The sequence below is a fragment of the Panthera onca genome, chromosome X, assembly GCF_046562875.1.
Source record: "Panthera onca isolate mPanOnc1 chromosome X, mPanOnc1 haplotype 2, whole genome shotgun sequence".
NCBI classification, from domain to species: domain Eukaryota; kingdom Metazoa; phylum Chordata; class Mammalia; order Carnivora; family Felidae; genus Panthera; species Panthera onca.
Window position 1 is genome coordinate 76,817,255 of NC_138357.1, and position 27,388 is coordinate 76,844,642.

The 27,388-nt window shown below is 45.7% G+C and overlaps 1 protein-coding gene across 4 annotated transcripts; it reads left to right on the forward strand.

Annotated features, from left to right (window-relative positions):
* Window positions 1-2,208: 2,208 nt before the first annotated feature.
* LAS1L (LAS1 like ribosome biogenesis factor) lies at window positions 2,209-25,599 on the forward strand. Of its 4 annotated transcripts, none has more exons than XM_081793311.1 (14): window positions 2,216-2,595; window positions 3,339-3,464; window positions 4,444-4,513; window positions 5,291-5,372; window positions 6,207-6,395; window positions 6,784-6,830; window positions 7,667-7,776; window positions 9,523-9,608; window positions 9,966-10,016; window positions 10,323-10,529; window positions 10,876-11,023; window positions 16,198-16,682; window positions 19,500-19,650; window positions 21,210-25,599. In XM_081793311.1, the coding sequence occupies exons 1-14, from the start codon at window positions 2,405-2,407 to the stop codon at window positions 21,340-21,342; spliced, it is 2,076 nt and encodes a 691-aa protein (XP_081649437.1). In that variant the 5' UTR covers window positions 2,216-2,404; the 3' UTR covers window positions 21,343-25,599. The 4 variants fall into 4 exon arrangements, with proteins under 4 accessions (XP_081649438.1, XP_081649437.1, XP_081649435.1 ...); XM_081793309.1 differs by having other exon boundaries at window positions 2,219-2,595; window positions 6,207-6,491; XM_081793312.1 differs by lacking the exon at window positions 19,500-19,650 and having other exon boundaries at window positions 2,209-2,595; window positions 6,207-6,491; window positions 21,210-21,341.
* Window positions 25,600-27,388: the final 1,789 nt, after the last annotated feature.

Genomic DNA, 27,388 nt, shown 5'->3' on the forward strand with positions numbered 1-27,388 from the left:
GATCCTGAATCTTAAAGGATGAATGGTGGCTTGCCAGAAAGAGGGAAAAAAAGAAGGCTTTCCAGATAGTGCTAACATAATAGAGAAGGGAATAGAGGCTTACAAGAGGTTTGCATATTCAGAGACCAGCTGTAATTTCAATGTTTTACAAAGAATAACTGGACATGAGGTAGGTTTGAGCCAAATTGTAAAAACCTTTGAAGAGCCATTTAATGCTTACTATTTCAGGAAAACAATCCAGGAATTTATGACTCTATCAAGATGAGGTTCCATTTTATGAGACTACTGTGTAAGAGATGGAAGCAGGGAGACCAGTTGGGGGGGTAGTACATGATTCAGAAAGGACCAAGGCCTCTTTAAGGCCTTAAGATTTCACAGACAATGCCTTAGATTTGGAGAGAGCTTGTTTAATTAAAGTCCATTGGTATAGCTGGAGGTGTCCTGCAGAACCACATGCCTGGGGATTTTTAGAATTCATGAACATGTGACAAGGATGGATTCCATAGTACGTCTGGTAGGCTGCAAAAAGCACCTACCTTCCCAAACAAAAGACAGCCACATGCTAATCCCTGGAACCTGTGACTGTTACTTTCTATGGTAAAATAAACAAATAAAATGGAACAATGCTACTTTATATGGTTAAATAAATTTAAATTTTTAATTGCACATATAACTAAATTAAAGATCTTGAAATTGGGATATTATCCTGGATTATCCAGATTGGCCCTGAATGTGATCACATATAGTAGAGGGAGGTAGTAGGAGATCTTACATAAACAAAGAAAAGGTGAAATGAAGACAGAACAGAGAGACATTTGAAGATGCTGGCCTTGAAGACTGGAGTGATGTGGCTACAAGCCAAGGAATGCCAATAGACACCAGAAGCTGGAAAATACAAGAAATGGATTCTCCCCTAAAGCAGCCAGAGGGACTATGTTCCTGAAAATACCTCAATTTCAGCCAAATAATATTGATTTTGGACTTCTGACTTCCAGAACTGTGAGGTAATGAATTTCTGTTGTTTTAAGCCACCAAGTTTGTGGAAATGTGTGAAAGCAGCCACAAGAAACTAATATAGTGCCTCCTCAAAGCTATCACTACTTAACACACTTGTTGACCCAGAAATCCCTAATTCTCAACAGGTGTCAAGCCTCATTTGTCACATATTAGACATGGTACTCTTGTTATGTACTTTGGTCAAGTTTTCTTGGAATACATGAAATAGGGAGACCATCAACTTCATGGAGAATGAAAGGGGAAGGATAGGGGTGTTTATGGAAAAGCCCTATCCAAAACTAGCCTCTAAACCCCCAAAATGTTCACAAACGATTTAGATTTGGCAGCTCCTCTGACTGGATTAGATTTCAAGGAACCATATAATCAATCTCCCTGTCTTTGCCTGTAAGCAGCCAAGATCCTGAACCATGTGAGAATACCACATCTTAGGAGAAAATGGCTGGAGAAAGCACATATGGAGATCGGATTGGATTGTGTTGCTACTCACAGAGATGCTGTTAAGACTGATATCAGTAGTTCTCCCTCAAGTGTTAGATTGGAAAATAACTTCTGTGAGAAAGATTGGAGCAGAACCCTGAACACATTTTAGCCATCCTGTGAAGTCAGAAGGGCTTCATAAAATCCCTCCCCCACCCCCCGCAACTCCATTATCCTAAGGAATTATGCAGAAAAACTAAGTATACCTATGCGGATGTTGAAACCAACACAGCAGCGGAATGATGGCAGAGTAAAATCCTACAAACTTCCAGCTATGGACGAGAATCTAGAGATCACCCAGCCTAAGCCCACTGCACAGATGAGAAAACCAAGCAGATTTTTCAACCCAACTTTAAATATTTCAATATTTTCTCTGTAGTCTTGCTTCAGTGTCCATAGTGTTTTTCTGGGTCAGGTGCTGATTCATTGTAATGAAAACATACTTACAAACGCATCCCAGTACACAGAATGACCAAGATCTTTCCCCTGCCTGCCAAAGGGCGCAAACTAAAATTCCTCTCTAAGTTTAGACGTGTCCTCAGGGTCTGGGACTGAAGCTCATTAGCAACCAGGAAATTAGCGGAACCTTGAGGCTGAACGGTTGCAGCCGGTACGGTTGCTTTGAGAAAAGAACACTTCCGGCTGGCGAGGCTGTGCCCCCAATTTGTGGTGAGGTTGGCTCCAGCCCTCGTGTTACGATTTGCCACGTTAACTCTGGAAGGCGGGCTTGCGTCTGGGTCACGCTTTTCCATTGGCTGCTGGCAGGGCGGTGGTTTGGAGCGAGGGTAGCACGTTGAACTGAAAGCCACTCGGTCCAGTACAAGGCCTGCAGTCCGGTGGGAATCTGGGGGCCTGCAGGCCAGTGTCCGGTGGGAATCCGGGGGCCTGGACAGGTGTGGGTCCTTAGGGGATGGATCGCGTGTGGAGTGCGTGGTGCGGGAAGTGCGTCAAAGAGAAAGGGTCGTCACCACTTTGGGCCCAGCGCATCGTGGTCGCCTGGCTCAGTAGGGCCGAGTGGGATCAGGTGATGGTATATCTGTTCTGTGACGACCATAAATTGCAGCGGTACGCCCTGAACCGCATCACCGTGTGGAGAAGCAGGTAAGGATGCAGGCTCAGCCCTCTTGCATGCTGGTGGAGCCTCAACTCTTCTTTGTAGGATTCTTATAAAGGCCCTATTCTGCAATCTTCTCCTAAATGTCTAACGTCCTTATGAGTGGTTTGGGCGTTGCCCCTTTCCCAAGAGCCTGGGGGAAAGTCAAGCAGCCAAGTTTTGGTACTAATCCCGTTTGCAGAAAGAAAGAAAGGGAGTGTGCCTCAGCCACCTCTTCTTAAATCTAGCTTTAACCCTTACATTCTTCCATCTTGGGGATGGTGCTGTAGGGACCAGCGTTGCTGAGCCAGGGTTTAAGGAGTAGGTTAACAATCTAGGGTGTATTTCTGAGTTGAATTGAGCTGGGGTGGGGGTGCTTGCTAACAAAACCACGTTTGAATGGGGCGCCTCAGTCCAGTTGGTAAGATTGGGGAGCAAAGGATAAGGTCTTCTCTAACTGAATGAGTTGAAGTTGTAGAGTGAAAGAAAGAGGTATGTCCACATTTAATTTTTGGTTGATTGCCTAGCAGTTAGGTGTCCTTTGTATACCCTAGCCAGCCTCTCATGCGCTGTATACTATTGGATCCTAGGGACATTATCCTCCCCCTTCCCACTTGATTTGTGTCCTGTCATGCACTCTTGAGATAGTTCAGTTATATAATTGGAATAACTTACAGCAACCTAGGTTCTGAGGGGGAGGGTGGATCAGGGTAAGGGACCTTTGTGATGGTGCTGGATTGTGGCCCTTTAGGTTAGGCAACGAACTCCCCCTGGCAGTGGCTTCTACTGCTGACCTGGTACGCTGTAAGCTCATGGATGTAACTGGTGGCTTGGGCACTGATGAACTTAGACTGCTCTATGGCATGGCGTTGGTCAGGTAAGATGTACAGGGGTAGGAGTCGGGGTGGGTAGAGGAATGGGGGTGGGGGTAGCACTTGATAAGCAAAGCTTGGCTTTACGTGCTACCTGAAACAAAAAGCCCCATGTGTCCCTCTTTATGGGTCACGCTGTGGTTTGATTTGACAGCTTTTGGTACACCCTGTCAACACACATTCCTCTTTTTTTTTTTTTTTTTTTTTCCTGAGAGCCTTCTATCCTCCATTTTTCTTTCCTTCTTTTTCTGGAATGTGGGGTAGGGGTGGTTTAGACCAAGTGATCTCAGTGAGTCTCTTCCAGCTTTGACAATTTAATTTTTTTTCTTACCCTTTACCCAGACGAACTTCTCTGGTTTGATGTCCTTGGCTATGACTTAATGTGGACTTTTCAACCCTTCCCTCATATATACCTAGCACCATCATGTTCCCCTTTTGTCCATGAACACTGAAAGGTTGCTGAGTTGAAGTGGACACATGGGCGGGGAATTCCTGATTTACAAAGTAATTCAGAGTGATTCTAGCTGTTTCATACACATCAGGAAAAAGGCTGCCACTGAATTTTCTCATCTGTTGAAGTCTGTTCATCTCCTGCTATTTCCTTTGTGTGCATTGAGGTCCTCCCTAGTTCTTTTTATCTTATCCATCATTTAGGTGGGCTCCCCATATCATTTGATGTAGATAGTCTTTTGTTTTAGCATTTATAAAATATTATCTAGCATAGTATGTTATATCGTGCCATGAATATTTATCCTAGACTGACCTCTTCAAGGCCAGAGCAGTATCTTATTCATCTGTATGGCTTCAGTACAGGGCAGACATCCCTGTGCTGGCTGATACCAGTCATAAGAACAAGACAGAACAGTTATTGGAAAGGTTGTAGAAATGCAAGGTGTCAGTAACTCAGCAAGGTGTTTTGAAGCCCCACTGGTTTGAGTAAAACAGTTCCTTGGGCTATGCCACTTATTTCTTCCCCAACCCCAGGTTTGTGAATCTCATTTCCGAGAGGAAGACAAAGTTTGTCAAGCTCCCTCTCAAGTTCCTGGCTCAGGAGGTGTGTATGACAAAATTGCCTTACTAAATGGGGCATGGGGTGATGTGGGCATGCAGTCAGACTAGCTCATCCCACCACTACCAGCCAAGCCAAGCAAGAACCCCAGAGCCTCAGCCTCCAGCTTGAAAGTAGCAGACTTGCTCCCTTGCTCATAGCTGCTATATTCAGTGGCTTGGCTTTTCCAGCTTGTTTGGAGTAGGCCAGTGAAGCTAAGGCACTGGAATGCTCCACCGGGTGAGGACAAGAAAGAGGTGGCAGTCACAATGCCTGCCTTCTGGGAGCTGGCAGTCTGAGGCAGGAGATAAACCCAACCAAGCAGCATGAAAAGGCCTGACATTCCTGTCCTGAGTGAGTATATGAGGTGTGTAGAGGCCCAGAGGGCAGGCAGGTTCTCAGTCATCAAGAGAACTTCCTGAAAAGGGGTATGGGAGAGAGGGAGGAAGGATAAAGGGTACCCAAGGATTCAGACTAATACAGACAAGGCAGAGGAAGGCTGGAGGTGATTGTTAATGCCCATTCATAGGAATCTCTTTATTGGAAGAGGGTCATTGGTGGTTGGAGGAGGCAGATATCTTTCCTGATTTTCAAGATCATCTACACAGAGTAAAAAGAATAAGGAGACCTTGTTTATAATCTTGGCTCTGCCACTAAGACTGGAACCTCATCAAGACCTCAATTTCTCTGTCAAATGCAGGGAGGCCAGGCTAATTCATCTCTGTGGTCCCTTCCAACTTTAATATTGTCTGATTTCTGTACTCACACCTCCCTCACAATCAGGTAAACATTCCGGATTGGATTGTTGAACTTCGCCATGAGTTGACTCATAAGAAAATGCCCCATATAAATGACTGCCGCAGAGGTGAGACTTAAGGAAGTATATCTATCATAGTTAAGTCCAGGAGCCTGGACTGGGTGGCACTGTGGGGAGAGGGAGAAGGAGGAGGGTCTTTAACTGGTATCAGAGCCAGAACTAGGGAGAGGCAAGTGAAGCACTTGTTTTGGGCACAAACTTTAAGTGGGTGTCAAAAGCTCAGTAATTGAATTAAATAACATTTTAATGTGGAAAAACCCACAATGAACAAAATGTCAAAAAATTAAGTAAAGACAGGATTACCATTACTCATTTTTCCTTTTGCTTCAGACTCCACTATGGCTTGGCAGGATGCTATTCTGATCCTGTTTTGATATCTTGATTACTTTAATTTTTGGCATCCCCTTAAATTTTTTGCCTAAAGAGGGGAATGGAAGGCAGGCTGAGAGGTGTGAGCCATCAAATGTCATGAACCCAGAGGTTCTTTAGACACCCTATCCTAACTGATTCAGCCTAGCCCTGTCATGTTGGGGAAACTGAGATCTAGAAAAGAGAAGAGACTCAGCCAAGGCCATGTAACTAGCTAGTGGGTCTGGGTCCCTATTCTTTCACTTGCCAGCCCTATGTTATTTTTGGCATCCCATCTCTAATACTGGTATTAGTTTCTTCTAGGAAAGTTGCTGGTGAGCATGAGAAAGCAAAGAACAGGGAGATAACCCAGAGCAAGAATGGCTGCTTCTAGATATTTGAGATGTGTGCCTTCTTAGAGTTAAGCCTCTTCCCTGGGGTCTTCCCATAATGCTTATGAGGCTGGGGGCCTGCTAGGAGCTGTTTGCCTATGGCTAGTCATATGACACTTCCTTTCTTCCTCCCCTCGTTTAGGCTGTTATTTTGTTCTGAATTGGCTCCAGAAGACATACTGGTGCCGCCAACTGGAGAATAGCCTGAGAGAAACCTGGGAGTTGGAGGAGGATAGGGAAGAGACAGATGAAGAAGACCAAGAGGAAGATAAAAACATTGTTGTTGATGACATCACAGAACAGAGAACAGAGCCTAAGGATAAGGGGAAAGGTGCAGAACTGGATGTCAGGGTTGATGGAAACAGTGAAAGCAACAAAGAGGTTGATTCACATTGGGAAAAGGCTCTGAGACATAAAGAGCTATATGGTAGGTGTCCTTGGGGGGCAGAGGCAGTATAGAGGGGCTCAAGAGTCTGGAAGACTCAGACTTAGGGTTGACACTGGTTATTTCCCTGGCTTAGCATATCCTCTGGGGTTGTAGTGAGTTTTAGCTTAAAAAAGTTACTGTCACATACCATTTCTCTTGAACCCTGTGAAGTAGGAGAGGCAAGAATTCTAGTTCCAAATTTACAACTCAAGAAATAAGGTGAGAAGGACTCAGAGTCCCATGAGGAACAGAGGGCTGGGCTGCCCTATCTGTTTTCATACTCTGTTTTCAGAAAGAGCCCGAGAACTGCTGGTATTATACGAAGAGGAGCAGTTTAAGGTAAGAAAGCACCCTTGACTTTGTGTATTTTCATTTGCCCCAGCCATTTCTTCCTTCTTGCCAGCTTCCTGAGAGAAGTCCTGAGAAGGAATTTGAAAGAAAAGTGGCAGAGCTTGAGGGAACTTCTCAGAAAGAGAAAGGGGGGAACTAGGAAGGAAACAAGAGAAGCAGAATCCAGTTTGCTGACCCTTCACACCGATGGAAGAGAGCAGATGATGGAAGTTTGTGGATATCTGCCCCACTGGGTGGTAGGGAACAACTGGGCATAGGTGGTTGCATAGTCCTGCAGTACTGCAGCTGATAAGCATATGGCACCCAGGAACTTTCCTAGATCAGGTGAACTTGAGGGTTGCTATTTTAGCAGGAAGGGAGGTAGCTTAGAAACCATTCAGCTTGACCCTTTTCACAGATGAAGGAATTGAAACCACAGATTAGTGAAGGGACTGACCCCAGGTCACATATGTAGTTAGCGATAGAACCAGAATTCGAATCTTGGTCATCTGATTCCCTTTCTTCCATAACCTATTGCTTCCCCTAATTCCTGGGCCCAATTGTCTCTGGCCCCATTCCAACAAAATGCCCCACTGTACATCTCAGTATTGGGGTGTCTGGTGATTGGGAGCCACAGGAAATTCAAGAGGAGGAGGGAGGTGGAAGAAGAAAATAAAGTCTGGCATTTGAAGGTCAGGATAATTTTAATTGTGGGGTCAGTAAGGGAGTTGTGGTCCTACCCCTGAAGGGAGGTACTGAGAGGTCCTATGGGAAGGGATCCTTGAAGGGTGGGAGAGGGTTGCCCGGCTGAACCACCTTTCTCATGGTAACCTCTTTGCTGGCAGGTGCTTGAGAAATTTAGGTATTTACCTCAGGCTGTTAAGGCATGGAACAACCTGTCTCCACCTGTAGAATGCATCCTGGCAGAGCTCAAGGGCATTACATGTGAGAACAGGTGTGTAACTAGATAATTAGGGGCTGCCTACTCTAGCCGCCTCACTGAAATAGGTTTCCATATCCCAGCTTGCCAACCTCTGCTATAAGGAAATCTTAGGGATAATCCTGATCCCCTGTGGGGTGACCTGTGTTCTGCATGACCCCCTTCCCTTGGCCCTCCCAGCTACCAGGTAGAGATTGCCTACTCTGAATCACTAAAATGACCAGAGACAGGAATGTCTGCTGTCATCAGTCCCCTGGCCAGCTTTGTTCCTCTGTGTCAAGTGGCATGTGGAGCTCTGGGCAAGTAGGAAAAGCCTTTCATCTCTTTACCACTTCACTGTCTAGCCTTTGTCCAACTTTGAGGTAAAAGATATGGTGGGCACTGCAGATCTTTTTGAACTGCAATCAGGGAGTATTAATCCCTTGAATAGTTGTGGTTAGGGGAACAAAGGAGAGGCCTTCCCAGGGTCTGGCTCTTTGAAAGAGTAAGTCCTTCCCTGCTTAGTGTGGCCATGAGCCTTCTTTCCCCCCTACCCTCAAAATACTGCTCAGTTCAATCCAGAGCAAACAGTGTCTATCCATTCCTTTCCTACCTGGTTCTTGGCTCTTGCTACCTAAATTCACCTGGAAAGGACTTTGGGGAACCTTCCACTAAGAACCAATGAAAGCATTGCTAGGCCTTCCAAACTAGGAGGAGTTGGAAGAAATCTGGGATGGGACAGAGAGTATTAGAAAGGTTGTATATGTGGTAGGGTGGGCCTGACTGGGAGCCTGCAGTGCAGGTTGGGATTGCCCTGAGAGTCTTCTTCATTCCCAGGATATTACTAGTTCCAAAGATGTTTTATCAGTGTCTGCCCACCCTAGGTTTCTTGGCACCCTTCAGCACAGGCCACCCAGCAGTTGTGACAACTATTCCTGTACCTCTGTATTGTAATGTCTGCCTGGTTATGCTGAGCAGGCAATTGGCTGGCTGCTTTAAGTGCTCTTCCTGGATACTGACCTGAGGAGGTGGGAGATGGAAGGAAGGATATCCCTTTCCACCTCAAGCCTGGTGGAGGGAGGGATCTGAGCATGACAACATGATCTGACAATGCCTCTGGGCATTGAGTCACCTTGGGAACTGATGTTCTACCTCTAGGCCTGGTCAGCTAGGGGACTCTCTCTTGGAGAAACTGCTCGCTCAGGAGAATACAGCTGGCTGTTGTTGGTTTCACTTTTAGCTACACTTTCAACCTCTATAATTTAGTTCTAGGTTCTTGAGGTCCCTGAGATTAAGGATTATGTTTACTCCAGCAACTGAGTCCCCAAAGTTTCTGCTTCTAGGATCTGAAAGAGGGCAACCATGTAGAAGAGGAAGGATAAGAGATTGGAGGACTGTCAAGAGAAACAAAAAGACTGAGTAGTAGCTAAAGTCTAAAAGCCCTTGACTCTGTGACCTTAGGCATTTAACTCTCTGTGGGCCTGGGACTTTTCTCCATCTGTGTTTTCAGGCTTGTTCAGCTGCTACTGCCCTCATTATGGGCATTAGATCAGCATGTGCTTGGTAAATGTTTGTTCAGAATCCACTGATCCCAGTCTCTGACCCATCCTCTGTCCCAGAAGGCTGAGGCATGAGATCCAACTGTCAGTTACCTTTGCTTCCCGCTTCCCCCCATGCTGCTTTGCCCACCTGAGTCAGAGGCATAAGGTGCCTTGGGAGTGGGTGGGGGGTAGAAGAGGGTCTTCTCTCTGCTTAGTTGGCTTAATTGTCATCTTGCTTCAGGGAGGCTGTGTTGGATGCTTTTCTGGATGATGGCTTTCTTATCCCCACATTTGAACAGTTGGCAGCTTTGCAGATAGACTATGAAGGTATGGTCCTGGGGACTTACTTCAGTCTTAGAGTACTGTGTTTACTGGTGGCTGGGTGGCCCAGAACTGGAAGGCAAAGGCTGTTTCCTGCCATTCCATAGCCTCTGGAAGCCTGTCTCAGATGAGCAGGACAAGTAGCCCCACTGGTACTCAGTTTCTGGGCTACTCTTAGGTGGTCTGGAATTAGGTGGGGTGGATGGGATGGGATGGGATGGGATGGGATGGGATGGGATGGGATAAGTCTTAATGTTATTATTGTGCTATGTTAATTGTGATTTAGTCGCTTGCTAGTGAGCTAGAACAGCAGAACTGGAAGGGCCTTGTGAGGTCATCTAGTTCAACATCCTCATGTTACAGATGGGCAGACTGAGGTCCAGAGAGGGGAAGGTACTGACCCAAAGTTACACAGTGAGTTATTGACAAAGCTGAAGCTAGAACCAGAGCTTTTTTTAAATACTCTGTTTTAAATCAGTTGGTTGCCAGATACTAACTGGTTTCTCTCCTTGCTGTTCTGCTCTTCTCTTTCTGTTCTCTGGTGGCAACTCTGTTGTTGGTGGGCCCCCCTCCTCCCTCTCTCTCTTCCCCTTCCTCTACACCTTCTCTCTCCCTCTCATTTTCTTCTTTCTTCCCTGCCTTTTTCCCTCTCCTCCTTCCCGGTCTCCCATTGGCCCCTGCCTCCCCTTTCCTTATCAACCTATATCCCTCACAAACCAGAGAACATGGACTTGAGTGACATCCTGGTGCCAAAGCCGTTTTCTCAATTCTGGCAGCCCCTGCTCAGGGGTCTGCATTCCCAGACCTTCACGCAGGCCCTGCTAGAGAGGATGTTCTCCGAGCTGCCAACCTTGGGGGACAGTGGGATCCGGCCCACCTACATCCTCAGATGGACCATTGAACTGATTGTGGCTAACACCAAGACTGGTGAGAGAGTCTGGCCCTAGTCTCAGGGCCTAACACAGCCCAGGCAGGAGCATCTGCCATTGTTCTCAGCTCTCAGCTGAATAGCACCAGGCTGACACATTTCTTGTTAAAGGTTTAGGCTTGCCCAGGAGGGCACCACAATAGCAGTGGACAAATCTTGTAGCTTTTTTTTCTCAGGGCCAACTAAACTCGGTCTGGGACACAAGGGCCTAAATGCTTGAGCAATTGGGAGGAATAGAGTGGGGAGTCAGGGGAATAGGGAGGGACAGAGCCAAGCTTTTAAAAGTACAAGGTTGGGTGGGGGGCTTACTTTTTCCTTCTCCTCAAACCCTCTCTTCTCTGTCAGGACGGAATGCCCGCCGATTTTCTGCAAGCCAGTGGGAAGCAAGAAGGAGCTGGAGGCTATTCAACTGCTCTGCCTCCCTTGACTGGCCCCGGGTGGTTGAGTCCTGCTTGGGCTCACCTTGCTGGGCTAGCTCCCAACTCCTTCAGCTGTAAGTGTCTTGAATTCCATCTGGTAAGAGGGTGAGGCCCTGGCCTCAGGGCCACACAGCCCTAGGGTGGCAGAGTTGGACTGGGCTCTTGCAAAAGACTCTGAATCCCATTCCCCTCCTACTAACAGGTGGGAGATCTGAGTCCCAGATAGGGGAGAGGCATGGTATTCTTGCCTAAGGTCACACAGCTTAAGACCTGGCTGAACTGAGTCCAGTATGAGAATGAATGAGATAATCTATGCCCCCTTCCACCCCAGAGTGCTTAGCACAGTGGCCTGTACAGAGTAAGTGCACAATAAATGGTAGCTGCTGTTTATTACTGAACCCAGTCTTCTGACTCTGAGCCCAGTGCTGTTCTCCTTTGTTATGCCTCTCATTTGTGTGCCTTTCATAGGTGCTCACTGATTTTCAGTGGCTTCCTATTGCCATCCTCTAGGCTTCTTAGCCTGACATTCAAACATCTTTCAGATTCTGTCCCAACCTATCATGGTAACCATACCTCCTGTATTCCCCTTTACCCAGTCTACCCTGGGTGCTGTAGTCAAACTGAATATTGCACTGGTTCCTGTAAATACCTGTGGTTGTCTCCCTTTCCTTTTCTCTTTCATATTCTGACCCTGAGCCACTTCCCTCATATTCATGGAAGCCTTTAGCACACAATTATCTTCTTGCTTTCTGGAGCAATATCTGTTTCATTTGAGTGTCTCATCTGATACTCTTCAGCTCTTCAACTCTAGTGACCTTCATTTTCCACTACACTCAGCAACCCATTTCCATCATTCAGAGCTCCTCTGCCTCTGAAACCTGACATCCCAACATTCTTCTCAGTGACCATAACCTCTTGACCTACATTTTCTCATCCTTGCATCCCATGATGTTAGCCCTTTGCCTGCATCGAGACCTCCATTCCTCCATTTCCTCTCTCCTTCAACCTTGCTTCCCCTCCATCCTATCTTTTGTTCATTGCTTCAACCACTCATGATCAGGACCCTCTGCTCTGCCCATCCTTTGGTGTATCTGACTTGCAAACCCCTGAGCTGGGATTGATATGACCCACTCTGCTTCCCCTATTCCTCAGCCTGGGTAGCTGAGCTCTGCTGGAAAAAAACACATATCACTGTGGATTGATGCCATTACAGTAGTATGATTTTTAATCTCAGGCAGGCCTCAGTTCAGCTTGTCTGAACTGTTCTCTTTTACTTGTTGTCTGCCCACTTTCTCTCCCATTTCCCCACTTTTCTAAACCCTTACCACTGACCTCAAGCCCCTCCCCCTCTCCCATTTCACCCTAGCTTCCTCAAGCACAGGAAAACATCCAGGAAGGCCCCCTCAACCTGAGGTCCAGTCCTCGTGAACTAATCTGCGGCTACATTCAACCATCTTGCTAATCTTGGGATGAGGTGGCTTTGTCCCATCTCAAAGCCTGCTCTTCCATCTATGCCCTGGAGCCACCTCTGCCAGCGTCTCTGGGCCCTTACCCCTGCCTCTCCTTTGCTCTAGTCACTCTTAATTTTCAACCTATGAACATGCCTCGGTTTGTTTTTTTTTTTTTTCATCTTAAAACAGTAGTAACACAAGGAAAATCTCCTTTGACCCTGCATCCTTGTGTTGGGTTATTACCAGCTTATCACTCCTTCCTTCCCCCATTAAAACATCTCAAAAGAGTAGTCTATACTCAATAGTCTTGATTTCCTCACTACCCTCTTATTCCTCAACCTGCTATAATTTGACATTTACTCCCAAAACTGCTTAGACCTCCAAATTACCAAATCCAGTGAACTCTTGTCTGTTGCTGCATTATGGCTATTTACCACTCCCTTCTTAAAATGCCTGTGCTGTTTTCCTAGTTCCTATAAAGTACCAAGGCCCAAATCTCTTTATCTAGTCCTGGCCTTACCCCCAAGATCCACCCTCCTATATTTGACTGTGTGTCAGACATGTCCCCGTGGATAGCCCACAGACCAAAAGAGAATTGGTTATTTTATTCCCATCCCAATCCTGAAGTAATCCTCTTCTGCTCCCTATCTTCACTATATATGCTGTCATGCTGACTTCAAAATCTGAGATTTTGTGTTACCATCTCTACTTACCATAGTGTTTCCTTCCCTTTATCAGACTTAAGCTTTTCAAAGGTAAGGGCTCTGTATTAGCCATCTGTGCCCTAACACACCATATAGATCCAGGTCCTAAATAGGCCTCAGTAAACATTCTTGAACTAAACTATACTCTGCTGTCTCATTGACGGCAGTGCTGTCTTTGGTGGGAGCTAACTCTGTGCCTGGGGACTAATTGAAGTGGGAGTCTGGATGCCAAGACCCTCTTAGTCCCCTGATCCCTCCATTGAGTGAGCAAGTCTTTCTTGAAACCTGATGGCATTGGTACAGTGGTAGCTTACAAGAAAAAAAATGTGGCTTTATAGAGAATGTCAGCCAGGACAAGACCTCCAGGAGATGGAACTGAACCAAACAGCTAAATTGACAGATGTGTGTGCTCTAAAGAGAAGTGATATGGATGGGTGGGACACTGGGAGGAGAACCAAAAAAGTTTGGAGGGTTCAAGAAAGCATGACAGTGAGGGCATTTGAGAAATTCCAACAGGAAAAAGAATAAACAAAGTTTCAAAGTCTAGAAAGACCATGTGAATGTAATGGGGGGAGGAAATGAAAAGAGCAGCATGCAGAGGTTTGGATAGGTGGCCTTTAAGGTACTTTCCAATCCTAAGTGCCTGCAGAGTGGAAGCTGCTGGTCTTGGAGAAGTCTGGACCACAGAGATCTTCTCCCAATCCAAGCATACCAGAGGGATGCGACACATACCAACAGTAACTGCGACTTACTTGGGTATGACTCCTTGTGCACAGATTCTGCGTTTCCAAGATAATCAGTGAATCTAGTCCTAATCACCCAATACACAGATTGAGACACAGGATTACCCTAGCTATTATGCTACAAGTCAGTGGTAAGTCTGCAAGTCAGAGCTGGGACCAGAATCCAGATATCCTGTCCTTACTCCTGTCTCTTTCTACAATGAATGTTCCATTAGATTGCACAATTGCAAAAGTATGTATTAGTAGGCACATACAGAACTTGGCTTTGTTTTCCTGAGAGGAAAAAAATAAAAGATACCACTGGCAAATAACTGTCAGACATGGTGCTGTGCTTTTTGTAGAAGTAATATCATGTGACACAACAGTCTTCTTATTTGGTAAAAAAGACATTGAGACGCTGAGGAGTGAAGTAACTTATCCAAAAGTCACACAGTTTGTTGATGGTGGGACAGAGTCCAAAATCTGCATTCTTTCTACAACCTGACCTATGACCAGGCAAACCTGAGGAGAGAGATGCATTTTAAGATTGATATCACCCCTACACTTCAGTGGTTAGACTAGACAGCTTGAGATAGCATGTGGGTAATGATAAACAGTGGTGATACAGCATCTTGCCAATATCAAGTGCCTGGGAATATTCATTATTAATCATACTAATGGACCACAGTGAGTTTCTCTCTGGCTTTTCATCCAAAAATGCTGGAAACTTTTTAAAGTTTTTATTTTTATTTTCTTGGAGACAGAGCAAGAGCGTGAGCACAAGTGGGGGAGGGGCAGAGAGAGAGGGGGATAGAGGATCTGAAGTGGGCTCTGTGTGCAAAGCAGAGAGCCTGATGTGGGGCTCAAACCCATGAACCGCGAGATCATGACCTGAGCCAAAAGCAGATACTTAACCCACTGAGCCACCAAGGTGCCCCAAGGCTGGAAACTTTTTAAGAACTTCTCCCCGCCAGCTGATATCACTTCAGTTTGAGCCAGTGTCCTCTTGGAGTAATGAAATTAGCCATGCAGAAAGGGTGTCCCAGTAGAGTCACTAGTCCCCAGCCCTACCCCCAGTGACCAGAGATCATATGTGATCAAATAGCCTGCTAAGCATATGACAACCTCCATGAATGACCCACAGTTCACAAACTAAATACCCCTAGAAGGAAACTATTTGTCCACTCCATCCATGCCTTCAGCAGTGACCAGGTGCCTGGTTCTATATGAGGCTGTACAAGGGATGTTGATCCTCTTCCTCCCCAGGAGCTCTCCTTCCTTTTGGCTCTGTGTCTGTTGGTGCACACTATCATCATCTTTAACTCCCCTTTGCCCAACTCCTACCATCCGGCCACCAAACCCTACTCTGTCTTTCATGGCTTCTCTCCTCATCTCCATAGTCAGTGCCCTAGGTCAACCCTCACTCGCTCCCTGGTCTCCCTGTCCTCAGGCTTCCCCATCTAGTCTATCTTCCACATGGCCATCCTCTACACAGGCACCATGGTGATCTTCAGAGGTGGAGCCATCAGCTGTGCATAGAGTCATCAGGTGACCCCCTGTGCCCAACATACACATTTAACCTTTGCAGTCTTCTTTTTCTCCCACAGCTCCCCAGCACAGCCCTTCCCCTGGAGCAAAGCTACTCCCACTACGTGTACCCAGTACAGTGTGCTCACTTTTGTCTCTGTATAAAGCCCTCCCTTGATCTTTCCTGCCCTCCTTGTGCTTTCTGCCTCTCTTCAGCTATTGTAGTGCCCAAGGTCTGCAGTGCTCATGTGGCCTCCCCACCCCACATCTTGCTTTGTCTTGTCAACCACTGACTTTTTTTCTTTTCCTCCATTCCAGGTTGGGCTGTAGTTGTTCCTGAAAAGGGATCAAATTTTGTATTCCATGTATAAGTTGCTCAGCACACTTCCAGGCATATCTTTGAAGCTCAGGACAAATTGCTCAGCTAAGCCATTGGAAGAGAGGGATCTGCCATTCCCATGTCCAGCCCTGTAGGTCTACTGCCTAGTTTGTGTATTTACACAGCATTTAGTACAGACTAATAGCTATCATTTATTACATGCCCACTCACTGTGTGCTAGGCACTATGCCAGGCATTCTATGTGAAATATCTTATTTATTCTTCCCAACAACCCTATAAGTCAAGTGCCATCCTCATTTTACTGAGGATTGAAGTGAGCGACAGAGATGAATCACAGAGCTTGTTCAGGGTCCCTGGGCCCTTTCTGTTTTTGTATGTTCTTCTGCACTGCCTTTCAGAGCTAGGTCTGGAAACTCAAGAGACCAACTTCAAACCAGGTAGTATTGGAGTATAAAGTGACTTGAGATTTTGAATCTTTCTTACCCCACCCCTCCCTTTGCTCAGTGTCTTCAAAGCCATGGGACAGGTCCTTCCAGATGAGGAGCAGGAGAAGCTGCTGCGCATCTGTTCCATTTACACCCAGAGTGGAGAAAACAGCCTAGTACAGGAGGGCTCAGAGGCCTCCCCCATTGGGAAGTCTCCATATACACTGGACAGCCTGTATTGGAGCTTCAAACCAGCTGGTTCCAGCTTTGGATCTGAAGAACCCCAGCAGCAGGAGGAGCAGGGCAGCCTTAATGATCTCCAGAAAAATGAAGAGGAGAAAGAGGTATTGGAAAATCAGGTGGAGGAGGAGGAAGAGGAAAACGATGACCAGAAGTGGGATGAGGAGGAGGATGAAGATGATGATGATGAAGAGGAGGAGGAGGAGGAGGAGAGAATGGAGGTGGAGCCTTTCTCTACTGAGGAGTCTTCCACTGCTGAGAATTCCAGGCTCCTGGCCCAGAAAACAGGAGCTTTACAGGGCTCTGCATGGCAAATTAGCTCTGGTAAGAAGCCTGGTACCCACTTTCTCTCACACCAATCTTCCTTCTCTGGCTGGCTCTTGAGGCTTCCCTCCACCCTAGAGGAGATGGAAAATAGCAGAAGTTAGCCAGTATGAGGCAGGTCTGGGAGGCAGCCTGGTGTGTGGGTGGCACCTGGCTTTCTTCCCCTTGAGGACAGTATATAAGCTTCCAGGCCCTAAGAGCTATCATGCTACTGGATGCTTCATGCAGAGAACACATTCAGAGGGGATGGTGTGGGTGTGGGCACTGAGCAGCAGAACACAGAGGAGAAAGTGAGAGATGGGTGGATATATATGATTCTGCATTTGTTTTTTGTATGCAGTGATCCAGGAGCAGGTAAACAAATAATGCTTCCTATTTATATGTGAATGTGTATGGACACATGAGGGCTGGGTGGTGATGAGACAGAATTTTGCTGTGTATATGAGAAGGAAAACAGGTATTAAGTTAGAGGAAGTGGAAAGGAAAGCAGAAGAGTGAAAATAAGGAGTGGTGTGGCTTTGGGGTGAGCATACAAGTTAATGGGACAAAGCCTAGAGGGGGAAAGAAAGAATTAGGTGATAAGAAAGTGGGGGTGTATGAATCTGTTCCTGCTAATGGATGTGTTTTGAGTGCCTTTGTTTAGGTTAGGGGATAGGAACCTTGAGGCAGGGAGACCCTGAAGGAAAGAACATTTTGGTGTATATGTGTGTGTGGGCATGTGTATATGTATATACCGTGGAGGCAGGGGTAGATGCAGGGCAGTCAGTATGATGGAACCTGAAAGAGGGAAGGAAAACAGCTGGGACTGGGTGTGGCATAGGGTAGGCATGTTAGGGAACAATAGGGAGAGATGGGGAAGACAGTGAAGGAACTTAGGGGGAAAGGTGGAGCCTTTGCTCTTATGTGGACATGTGTGGAAGGTCTGGGGCATAAAGGCACTGAGTGCTAGGGGTAGGGGAACATGTTTACGTCTGTTTACCTGCCTGAACATGCTGCATATAGAAAGGCATGGTGGCAGAGAACTCCTTAGTACAAGGAGGGCCGTGTTTGGGATCTTTGTAAATATTGAATGGGAGGGGCATTGACATAGGCAGAATTGTATGAGTATGTGAGAAAGAGAGAGTAGGGACTGTGAAGTCATTGTGAAGTGGATGCTATGAATCTGTGCATAGATGTACACATGGTCATGTATGTTTTTGGAAGAAGAGGCAGGGTCACTGAGACCTAAGTGAGACAGAAGGTATCTCTGTGAGGGAGGGGTATCTCTGCAATGAGAGGTAGGGGTATAAAGGTGTGAGAACAGGCAGTGAGATAACCATCCAGAGGTAGCCTGTGTGTGTCTGTGTTGTCACTGAGGGACATGTACACAGATGTCAGGCTAGAGAGGCAGGGGCCATGATGTAGACAGGGTTGGGGATGCTGCTGATGGGGAGGGGAGGGAAGATGGTCGGGTCAGTGACAGACATGGAGAAAGTGGTCCCTGTGTGCGAAGGCATCTTTGTATTTATAGGGCAACACAGGGCATTAAGATAGGCACAACTTCCTTCCTGGAAAAGAGTCAGGGTGTGTGGTTCTGTGGATAACATAAAAAGCTAGTCCAGAATGCCAGGGCATTATTACAGAGAACTTTTAGGGTACCAAGGAGATGCAGAAGGCCTGAAATTGGACCCACTTGGAGGAGCTCATGAAGGCTTTGCTTGAAAACACTGGATGCACCATTGTAAGGGTGGGGATGAGGCTTTACTATAATACTATGTAGAGGGTGTTTAAGTGGTAGGACAGAGGGGGTCGGTTGTGCCTGATATGGTTTGTTCTAAAGTGGAATTTCTTTGGGGTGGTAGGGGAGTGGTTTATGAAAGTGGAAAGGCAGGATATTAAAGTCTTTTATTCTCCCTCTTTCCATTGCTGCTTCTGTGTGGGCATACACATATTTGGGAATATAGAGACATTAAGATTTCTGGCTTGTATTCCTGTGAATGAGAGGTGTAGGAGGCAGAGTGAAACTGGGAGCACTCATTGAATGGAGGGTCAGTCTATATGCCTAAGTGTGTATACTTAGATGGCAGTGGGGACTGGGATATGCAATAAGACACCCCTTCCCTAGGTAAGGGATGTTCTGTGTGTGTATATCTGGGGGCAGTAAGACCTTGCAAAGGGGCAGGGGGAGTATAATACCTCTGAGAGAGAGTACACTCTGAGGTGGGGTGTGTGTGTGTGTGTGTGTGTATCTATCTAAATGCAAGGCCACTAAGAAATGATGTGGCATTCAGACACGTTGGGGGTGGGGATTGTGTGTAGATGTGCAGGAAATCTAGGCCTTTCACATACTCTTGAGGTATCTGGGTTTGGGGATGAGGTGTGGGAATTCTGGAGTATCCAGACTCTCCAGAATATATGTGTGTACAGAGCAGGTGAGAAGTTGAGGCAGTGATACAGCTAGGTCTGAAGAAGTTGTTCTTGTCTATGTCTATGTTGGGGACATATCTGGGGAGGTGGGAGAACAAATATGTTTTTAGTTGTGTGCATGGCACGTGTGGACTTGGGAGTGGGTTGTGGTGGCATGTGTGGGTATGTGTGAACACATAGAGGGGATAAGGGCAATGAAGAGTGAATAGCCTAGTATGGAAGGGGTGGGGAGTGTGAAGGTAGAGAGGAGCTCATGAGAAATGATGCAGACAGGAGTGAGGCTGGACATGCACAGAAATCCCATGCTGAGAGGCTAATTGAAATGGGTGGGTAGACTGTGTAGTTAGGCCTGTACACCACTCTGAGAACTATCTAATCAACCCACTTTTACTTCCTCCCTTGGCTTCACAGAAGATGTACGATGGGATACCTTTCCCTTAGGCCTAATGCCAGGTCAGACTGAGGACCCAGCAGAGCTTATGCTGGAAAATTATGACACCATGTATCTTTTGGACCAGCCTGTGCTAGAGCAGCGGCTGGAACCCCCAACATGCAAGACTGGGTGAGTGCCACTGGCAGCAGGAATTCTTATCCCTTTCTCTGCCTCCTGCAGGAGGGAGGGAGGGAGGAAGGGAGAGACACAAAGCAAGATGGGTGGGGAAGGTAGCTTCCCCCAGTCAGGGCCTAAGTGAGTGTTGGATAAGCTCCAGTCCCTGGCTGGGCATTTGCCAGGACTCCCAGTCCCTAGTTGGTGGTGGGGGGCGAGGTTGGTGGTGGTATTGAGGTAGCCTCACAGAGCTGGCTTGGCACCCATCTCAGATTGCATCCAGTGTGTGTGTGTGTGTGTGTGTGTGTCTGCTGGTAACAGACAGAGGGCTTGTACATTCTGGAATGCGGGGCCATTGTGACTGGGAGAATCCTATGAGCACCAGAGAGAGACCTCTGTGGGTCTTCCCCTGTGCTGCCTGCCCACTCCCTGGGAAATGAGCCCCTCTTCCTCTGGACATTCAGGGAGAGAGCTATAGAACCCAGGGGCCGCAGCAACAGGCCAGGGCCAAGGCAGTGCTATGGACTCTCTGTCCTAGGCCAGGGGACAGCAGGCCTCTTAGAGAGGAGATGAGGCAGCTGGGAAAACCAGAGAGTCTATAGTTGGGAGTGGGGCCCACATGTCTGAAAGACCTCCTCTCCCCTTGAATAATGCTGGCTTGATGAGCACCATGGTATCAAGTGTGGGTAGGTAGAGCTGTTAATTCCAAAAGGAAGGGGAGTGGGCCCAGCTCCCATACCTCCTGTAGTAGGGAGGCTTCCTCTGCTGGAGCAAGTATGCCACCCCAGCTGCACCCCTGACTTGACTGTGTGGCCTTGAGAAAGTCCCTTTTCATCTCTGGGCCTCAGTTCCCCTATCTGTAAGATGGTAGACGATGGGCTGGGATGGGACTAGATCATCTCTGAGGGTTTCAGCTGCAGTAGTGTAACCATGGATCTGCCTGAGGGGAGGATGATGGCTTTGCTTTCAGCTGTCACCCTCATCTACCTGGAAGGACCTTTGATCTGCAGGAAGCAGGGGAAATGAGTGTTCTGAGCAGCACCAGGGAGGGAGAAGGCAGTCCTCTCCCTAGAGTAACCTTGCAGTCCTGGGATGGGATCTGGGCCTAGCTCTGTAGCCCAGTCCTGGCCTTGGATGCCTTAACCAGCTATTGGACGTGGGAGGGATCCAGCTCAGGGTACTCTGGGCCCCCAAGATGTAGGGCCTTGGAAAAAGACCTGTTAAGGTGGCCACTTTCAATATCTTCCTGGGGTGGGGTGGTTACAGGTCCTCCCTCCTACCCCAACTGAAATAGTTCTGCTTTGATCTGGTTTATATACTGGGACTCTGAATAAAGTTTCATTTGAAAAGTTCTACTCCTTCCCTCCATCTCAATTGAGATGGCAATTGGGAAGGCAAAACTATCCCTGGGGCCATCTGAAATAGTTTTTCAGATTTGTTCCATACTCTTCTTTGTAAAACTAGGCAGGAGGGTGGGTCCTTTCCATAGACACACATGCATCAAATACCCTTAGCCCTTCTAGAGCCTAAAGCTGCCTCCTTCCCTGACTGACCCCTCCCCCCTCTCTCCACAGCACCCTTGGCTTGAGCTGTGGCATGGGCAGTGACAACTGCAGCAACAGTAGCAACGGCAGCAGCAACTTGGAGGGCCTTCTCTGGAGCCAGGGCCAGCTGCATGGACTCAAAACTGGCCTACAGCTCTTCTGATACCCATTCTGGTGCAAAGTGTTTATTCAGTCCTGCTGGCGCAACAACCCATTCATTCCCTGCCCCTTTTGTCCCTCACTCCTGCCCTTCTTGTCCCCTTGCTCTTCCCCCAGTGCACTTGATGCTCCATGAAACAACCTGGAAGACAGTCCATATCAGCCGTATCAGCTCAACTTTCCATCAGAGTGGAATTTTGACTGTTTTGTTTTTTTTTTTAATTTTGTTTTGAAAAACAATAAAAAATAAACAGTTTTGATATTTGTTAGATGAGGGGATGTGTGCTGGGACAAACCAGTGTAGTTCTCCCTTTATTCTAGGGGGCGGCAGAGAATGTGGGATCATAACAGGACTTTAAGCAGAAGCTTGGTCCTTTTGCCCCTTGGGCCCACTACCCCAGTCATTTTCACAACCAGGCCCCACTCATACTTTCTTCCTGATTCAAATCATTTTAATTTCTGTGACCTGTAGCATGGGGCCAGCTTACTTAGAAGCATTAGGCCCCATAAGAGAAGCATTGGTGTCTATAGAGCCCAGCCAGCATCAGGCGAATCTGCTCAGAACCTCCCTGACAGTGGGAAGATCCAGGCCTTCCTGATGCTACCTAGGAGGCTTCTGGTTCATTTCCTTGCTTACCCTCACTGGGCACTAAACAGCAAATGAAAGCCAAAGAAAATCCTTTGTTATTTTTCCATTCCTTTGGCCAAGAAAGATAGAGTGGACTTTACTATAGTAGGCATTGGAGACAGAGAATATCTTATGGAGTGACCCAGAGCTCCTTCTCTGAGGTCACCCAATTCCCTCAGACACTCGAGTGCCTACACTGTGTCGGCTCTGAGCTGCTAAGACACTGGGATGAATAAATCATGTTCACATCCCTCAGAGCCCTCTGCCTGTGAGAAAAGACAAAAGTTGCCAATTATAACCTGATGTTCTGCTAAGTGCCCTAAGGGAGCTCTGGTGTGCCACAAGTTCTTTGTTTTTTTTTTTTTTTTTAGGGTGGAGGTTGAGGTAAAGTCTGGCTATGGTATTATCAATTCTGGGGAGAGTGATAGCTGAGCAAGAGAGTGTGCATCTCTCTGGGGCCAAGTTGGGCCCAGACAAGGGGAAGCAAGGGACAGATCTAGGCAACATTTCAGACAAGAAGCTGGCCCAAGGGGTAGCTTGGAGCTAAGGAATGATGAAAAAAGGAGAGGGCTTATGCTGTGAAAATTCCAAGGAGGAATTTAGTGGAAATGTTATGCCAGAGCACTGTCAAATGTTAACTTGAGGTAGGATCCCTGTGAAGTCCCCAACATCTCTTAAAAGGGTATCCAGAATATCTTTGTGGGTATGTGTATATAATCATTTTTCTAGAACTGGCCCACAGATCTAATAAGATTATCAAAGGGTCCATCAGTCCAACAGCCCAACAGGGTTAAGATTTCCTATCTTTTGTAGACCCAAGCATTAGGATTGGGTGGAGCAGTCTCCTGCACTGGTTAACACAAAGTCAGTTTACCTCCAAATCTTCCCACCCCTGCCACAATGGTAAATGCTGTCTTTCAGCATTGTGGAATGTCAGAGCTGAAGGATCCCAGAGCATCTAAGCCACATATAGCCAAGAGATTTATGAACATGTACTCTATGATGTAGCTCAGCACCTGCTCCATGTGGAGATGGGTGTTGCAAACTTGTGGTTACCCTCTACCACTTCTCTGGAGCTGCCTGGATTTTATATATTATGTATGTATTGGTATTGTATGTAAGATAATTTTTGCCAAAAATTTGGAAATCATGCTGGTCTAACACCTAATTTTATGCATTGAGACACAGAGGCTGACAAAAAGAAAGGATTTGTCCAAGGGCACAAAACAAGTTAATAGTATATAGATCCAAGTTTCTTACAACATCAGCATTATCTGGGTAATTGTTAGAAATGCAAATTATTGAACCCCATTACTGACCTGAATCAGAAAGGTTAAGGGTGGGCAGAAATCTGGTTTAACAATCACCACATGATTCTGATGCATGCTGAAGTTTGAGATCACTGGAATAGAAAGCAAAAAAAATCTGCCTAAAGACCTGGGTTCCAGGGAATTCCACCACTCATGGGAGCAACCTTGGGTAACTTATGCCAGCTTCTTCATCTGTAGGAGGGTAATATTTACCTCACAGGTTTGTTGTAAGGATCAGAAAAAAGGTAATAGATATGAAATTGCTCTTTAAAGTGTACCATGCTTTGTATGTGTGAGCCATGTGGGTTCATGCCAGGATTAGTGGACCTCGAACCCAGGACTCAGGTCTGTATAACTTAGGACAAAGTGATTTCCCCTGGCTTTCAAAGACTGACCTAAAGATGAGAAACAGATTATATGAGCTCATTTCTAGTTCAGGTCCAGAGTCAAAGCCCATTATTTGCTGGAGTCCTGAAACCTAGGATTTGTGAAGCCAGGTCTCTGGGAAGGGCTGCTTTAGACGATAGGGTCAGAGGTTGAGTCAGGTGAGGGAAAGGGGTAAGGGAGGACCAGCCAGGAAGCAAGTGCTCTTGGACCTTTTCTTTCTGACTAGAGATCAGAGATGGATTAGAAAAAGGCTTTGGACTGTACACATTTAACTGGGGAACAAGGGAAGGAAATGTAGATTATACTGTTAATTCAACAACAGTAATTGAGAGTCACCCCTTCTGATAATTTATCGGTGATGAAGAACACAGTTTCTGTTTCTAAAGAACTGCCTTATTTGTAGAGGAGTCTGCATGCCAACATAATTAGAAAAATAACAAGTGATAAGATAGAGGGATTGTTCAAGATCCCACTGGATAAGCACTAACAATGCTTGATGGAGGAGGTGGGACAGCTTAATAGAGGAGGTAACATTATCAGTGAGTCTTCAAAGGCAAATCAGAGTAGAGGTAAGGTAAAAATTTGGAAGGGATAAGAAAGAGTATGGCGTGTTGGGGCACCAGTGAAGAGTCCAGGATAATTGGAACATGATAGGTCCTGAGGCCAGAGAGGTGAGCTAGAGAAGGAAATGGTCAAACTAGTTATTTCCCACCTATTACTAGGGAGAGGCATTGGATACTGAATTGCCACTTCTTGGAATTCTACCACTCCCCAAACACTCAGGCTGCCACTGCTCTCCAAGAAAGTCTTAATTTATTAACATATTCTGTAAGTGTGCCTCATTTCCTCACATGAGTGCAAGTTCTAGAAGACAGGAACTGTACTCCTCCTCTGTCCTTCCCTAGCCCAGTATAGACCAGGTCGCTATTTGGTTCTAAAAACGTAATACATGTATGCCTGAGAAATGTGAAAGGAGGCAGGAAAAAGACAAGGAGAGATGAACACTCCTAGTCCCAAAAAGATGATAAAAGAAATATTCTCAGATTTATGAATAGCCCCTTCGAAAGGCTTAGGCTGGGCTCTCCTGCAGCAACTGTGGTCATCTCTGCCTTTAGAATGGGACTGGCCTGGATTGTGCATGGGGTAAGGAGGTTGGGGTGAGGGTAGGAAACTCCTAAAAAGCCTGAGGGAAGAGCAGACACCACTGTAATAAAGGGCTCATTGGCCTGGGAGCAATGAAGCCTGTGGTTCCAGTAGTGGCTTTGTGACTAACTCCCTGTTCAGTCTTAGTCAAATCTCTTCAGTTCTTGCAGCCTCAGTTCCCACACCTATAACTTGATGGAGTTGATGCAGCTGAGCATTCCACCTGTGACTTCTCTGTAACGTATAGGGTGCCAGGCTGCTTCTAGCTCTGATATGTTAACTCATGTCCAACAGAGTATTTTTGTGGCCCTGAGAATATTCAGAGGAGAAACTAAGCCTGGGCCCTGAGGCCTCCACTTAGTTCTGACCCATGAGTGGAGGCCTGGCCCCAGTCCAGCCCTGTGGGAAACACAAGATGATTAACACTTGGAGCTGTGTTACTATACAAAGATAGAAGAAGGCATATGCTTATTGTGATAAAATTCAGATGAACTCATTCAGAGAGATCCCTCTCCTTACAGCTTATCTCAAGATGCAAGTTCCAAGGACAGAATTTTTTTTGTAGTTTCAAGTTTTTATTTAAATTCCCTAAGGATAGAAATTTAAGTTTAGAAGTGAACTAGAGTGTGTATAGGTAGGTGTAATATGGCTTTTGTTGTTGATGTTCTTAAAGAAACACAGGCATTAGTAGTTAGTAGACAAATAGTTTATGCAGAAAATAAGTGTGGTTACAGTTCATTGTTGTCAATGATACAGCATTTTCAATCATGATTATAGGTGAAACAAATTAAAACCTTGTTAAGGAGTATAGCACATTCATGCTAGTGAGAACATTGCAAAGCATTGCACCTGCATTACAGGGGTAGACAAAACTGGGGACAGGATATATTTCCACTCAACTCTGGTTGGCTTTGTGTATTTTGTCATTGAGACTTACATTATGTTTGGGTCAAACAAAAAACCCAAAGAGGTTTTATAAAAGTTTACAACCATTAAACAGTATTGTTTAATCCCACAAATGGATAAAGCAAAGTACTATAGCTCAGTGATATACAAACCAGGACTAGAAATAGTCACTCTGCCTATGTATATAGCTAGCTACAATATGATAGACATTGAATATGCTAAGTCTTTTCAAAGGCATCGACTACTTTAGGCAAGCCGTTTCCCAAAATGAACTGGTTTGGTTTCCATTGAGAACTAACTGTAGTGCCACTTCAGTTTAAGACTATGCCCTCCTCAGTGTTAGACCTGAGGAGAAGAAAATTAGGGGAAGGCAGAGAAGGGTTAGGAGGAAACCTGAGCAGGGCTCTTTGGATAGCTTAACATTATTTTCCCTGTGCAGTGTCAGACCTGGTTCACAGAGTAAAAGTGTATTGAAATTGTTTGCCCTCAAAAAGGGCATTTGTACAAAGTCCCACACTTACAGCATAGATAGAACAGTAACTAACTGCCTCTCAAAATGAACTCTTCTGTGTTAGAAGAAAGCTCAGTGCCAAAGGTTAATGGTTATCAATGTTTGAATTACCATATAAAGATAATTTGTTTTAAAATAGAAAAAAATGGGTTTTCAAAGTGTTCTGAAAACTAGCAGTGTGTGTGTGTACTTTATATTTATATTATTAGAGGGAAAGTTTTATAGACCCTTTGCATAAGGTATCTGTCATTCTCCCTTCCATACCTTGTACTTTAAGATAGAGTGCAATGGCTGTAATGTTACCTTTGAAAAGGCTCTGGTGCCTGGATTGACCATACCACTCCAGAATCACACTTCTTCAGATTGAAATAAAAATGACAACAAAATTACAAAAAAAGAATCACAAAATTTACAAAATCTAAGGTTTGAACAGGCACCAACTTGCTAGGAGTTCAGTAACTCAGTGAAAAAACTTAAAAGTACAAAGCACCTCTTGCAAAATACACTGTTCCTTGAAAATCACACAAAACACTGTGTAGTAACCCTGCTGAGTGTTTGGAGGTAAGTATTCTGAAGGACATATGCTTAACCCTAGGAAGGAAGCCTGACTTTATTATCAAGAGAGCTGAGGAAGTTCCAATTCTTCTTTGTATTTGTTGTTTTATAATTAAAGACAAAATGGAAAAGTCAAGAAGTATACAGACCTCGGTATAAAAAAAAAGTTCTCTAATAACTTCACTAAAAACCACACTAGATTTATGCATTCAGAATTGTACAGCTCCATTTATAGATTCTTGCAGATTATTCACTAACACACTTTTTACACAAAATCCCTTTTGCAGGGACATATTAAATTTAATAAGCTAAAGAAAACTTATGCAATATAGTGCTTGAAACTGCACACATAATAGCTGTGTGCATAATAATAAAGAAGCCTTGAAAAATTGTCTTTGTCTATAAGCTACTACTTGGAAATCGCTCCCTCGTGACCAGGCTGCTTTCTTGTGACACACAGTGCCACAAACATTATGATGAAAAGTCAGTATCGAACTTAGTTTAATATGAGTTTTGTACATTTGTTTTTATACAATCAGGAAAAAAAGAGATACAATTTGTATCAACAAAATGTCATTTCTGGTTATTTGAGGCATTGCTTTTAGCCACT

Excerpts from the sequence above, each read along its gene's own strand:
- LAS1L (XM_081793309.1), top strand. The coding sequence starts at position 2,405 with ATGGATCGCGTGTGGAGTGCGTGGTGCGGGAAGTGCGTCAAAGAGAAA. Across the intron at positions 7,777-9,522 it reads GGCATTACATGTGAGAACAG|GGAGGCTGTGTTGGATGCTT; the intron begins GTGTGTAACTAG and ends ATCTTGCTTCAG. Across the intron at positions 16,683-19,499 it reads TGCATGGCAAATTAGCTCTG|AAGATGTACGATGGGATACC; the intron begins GTAAGAAGCCTG and ends TTGGCTTCACAG.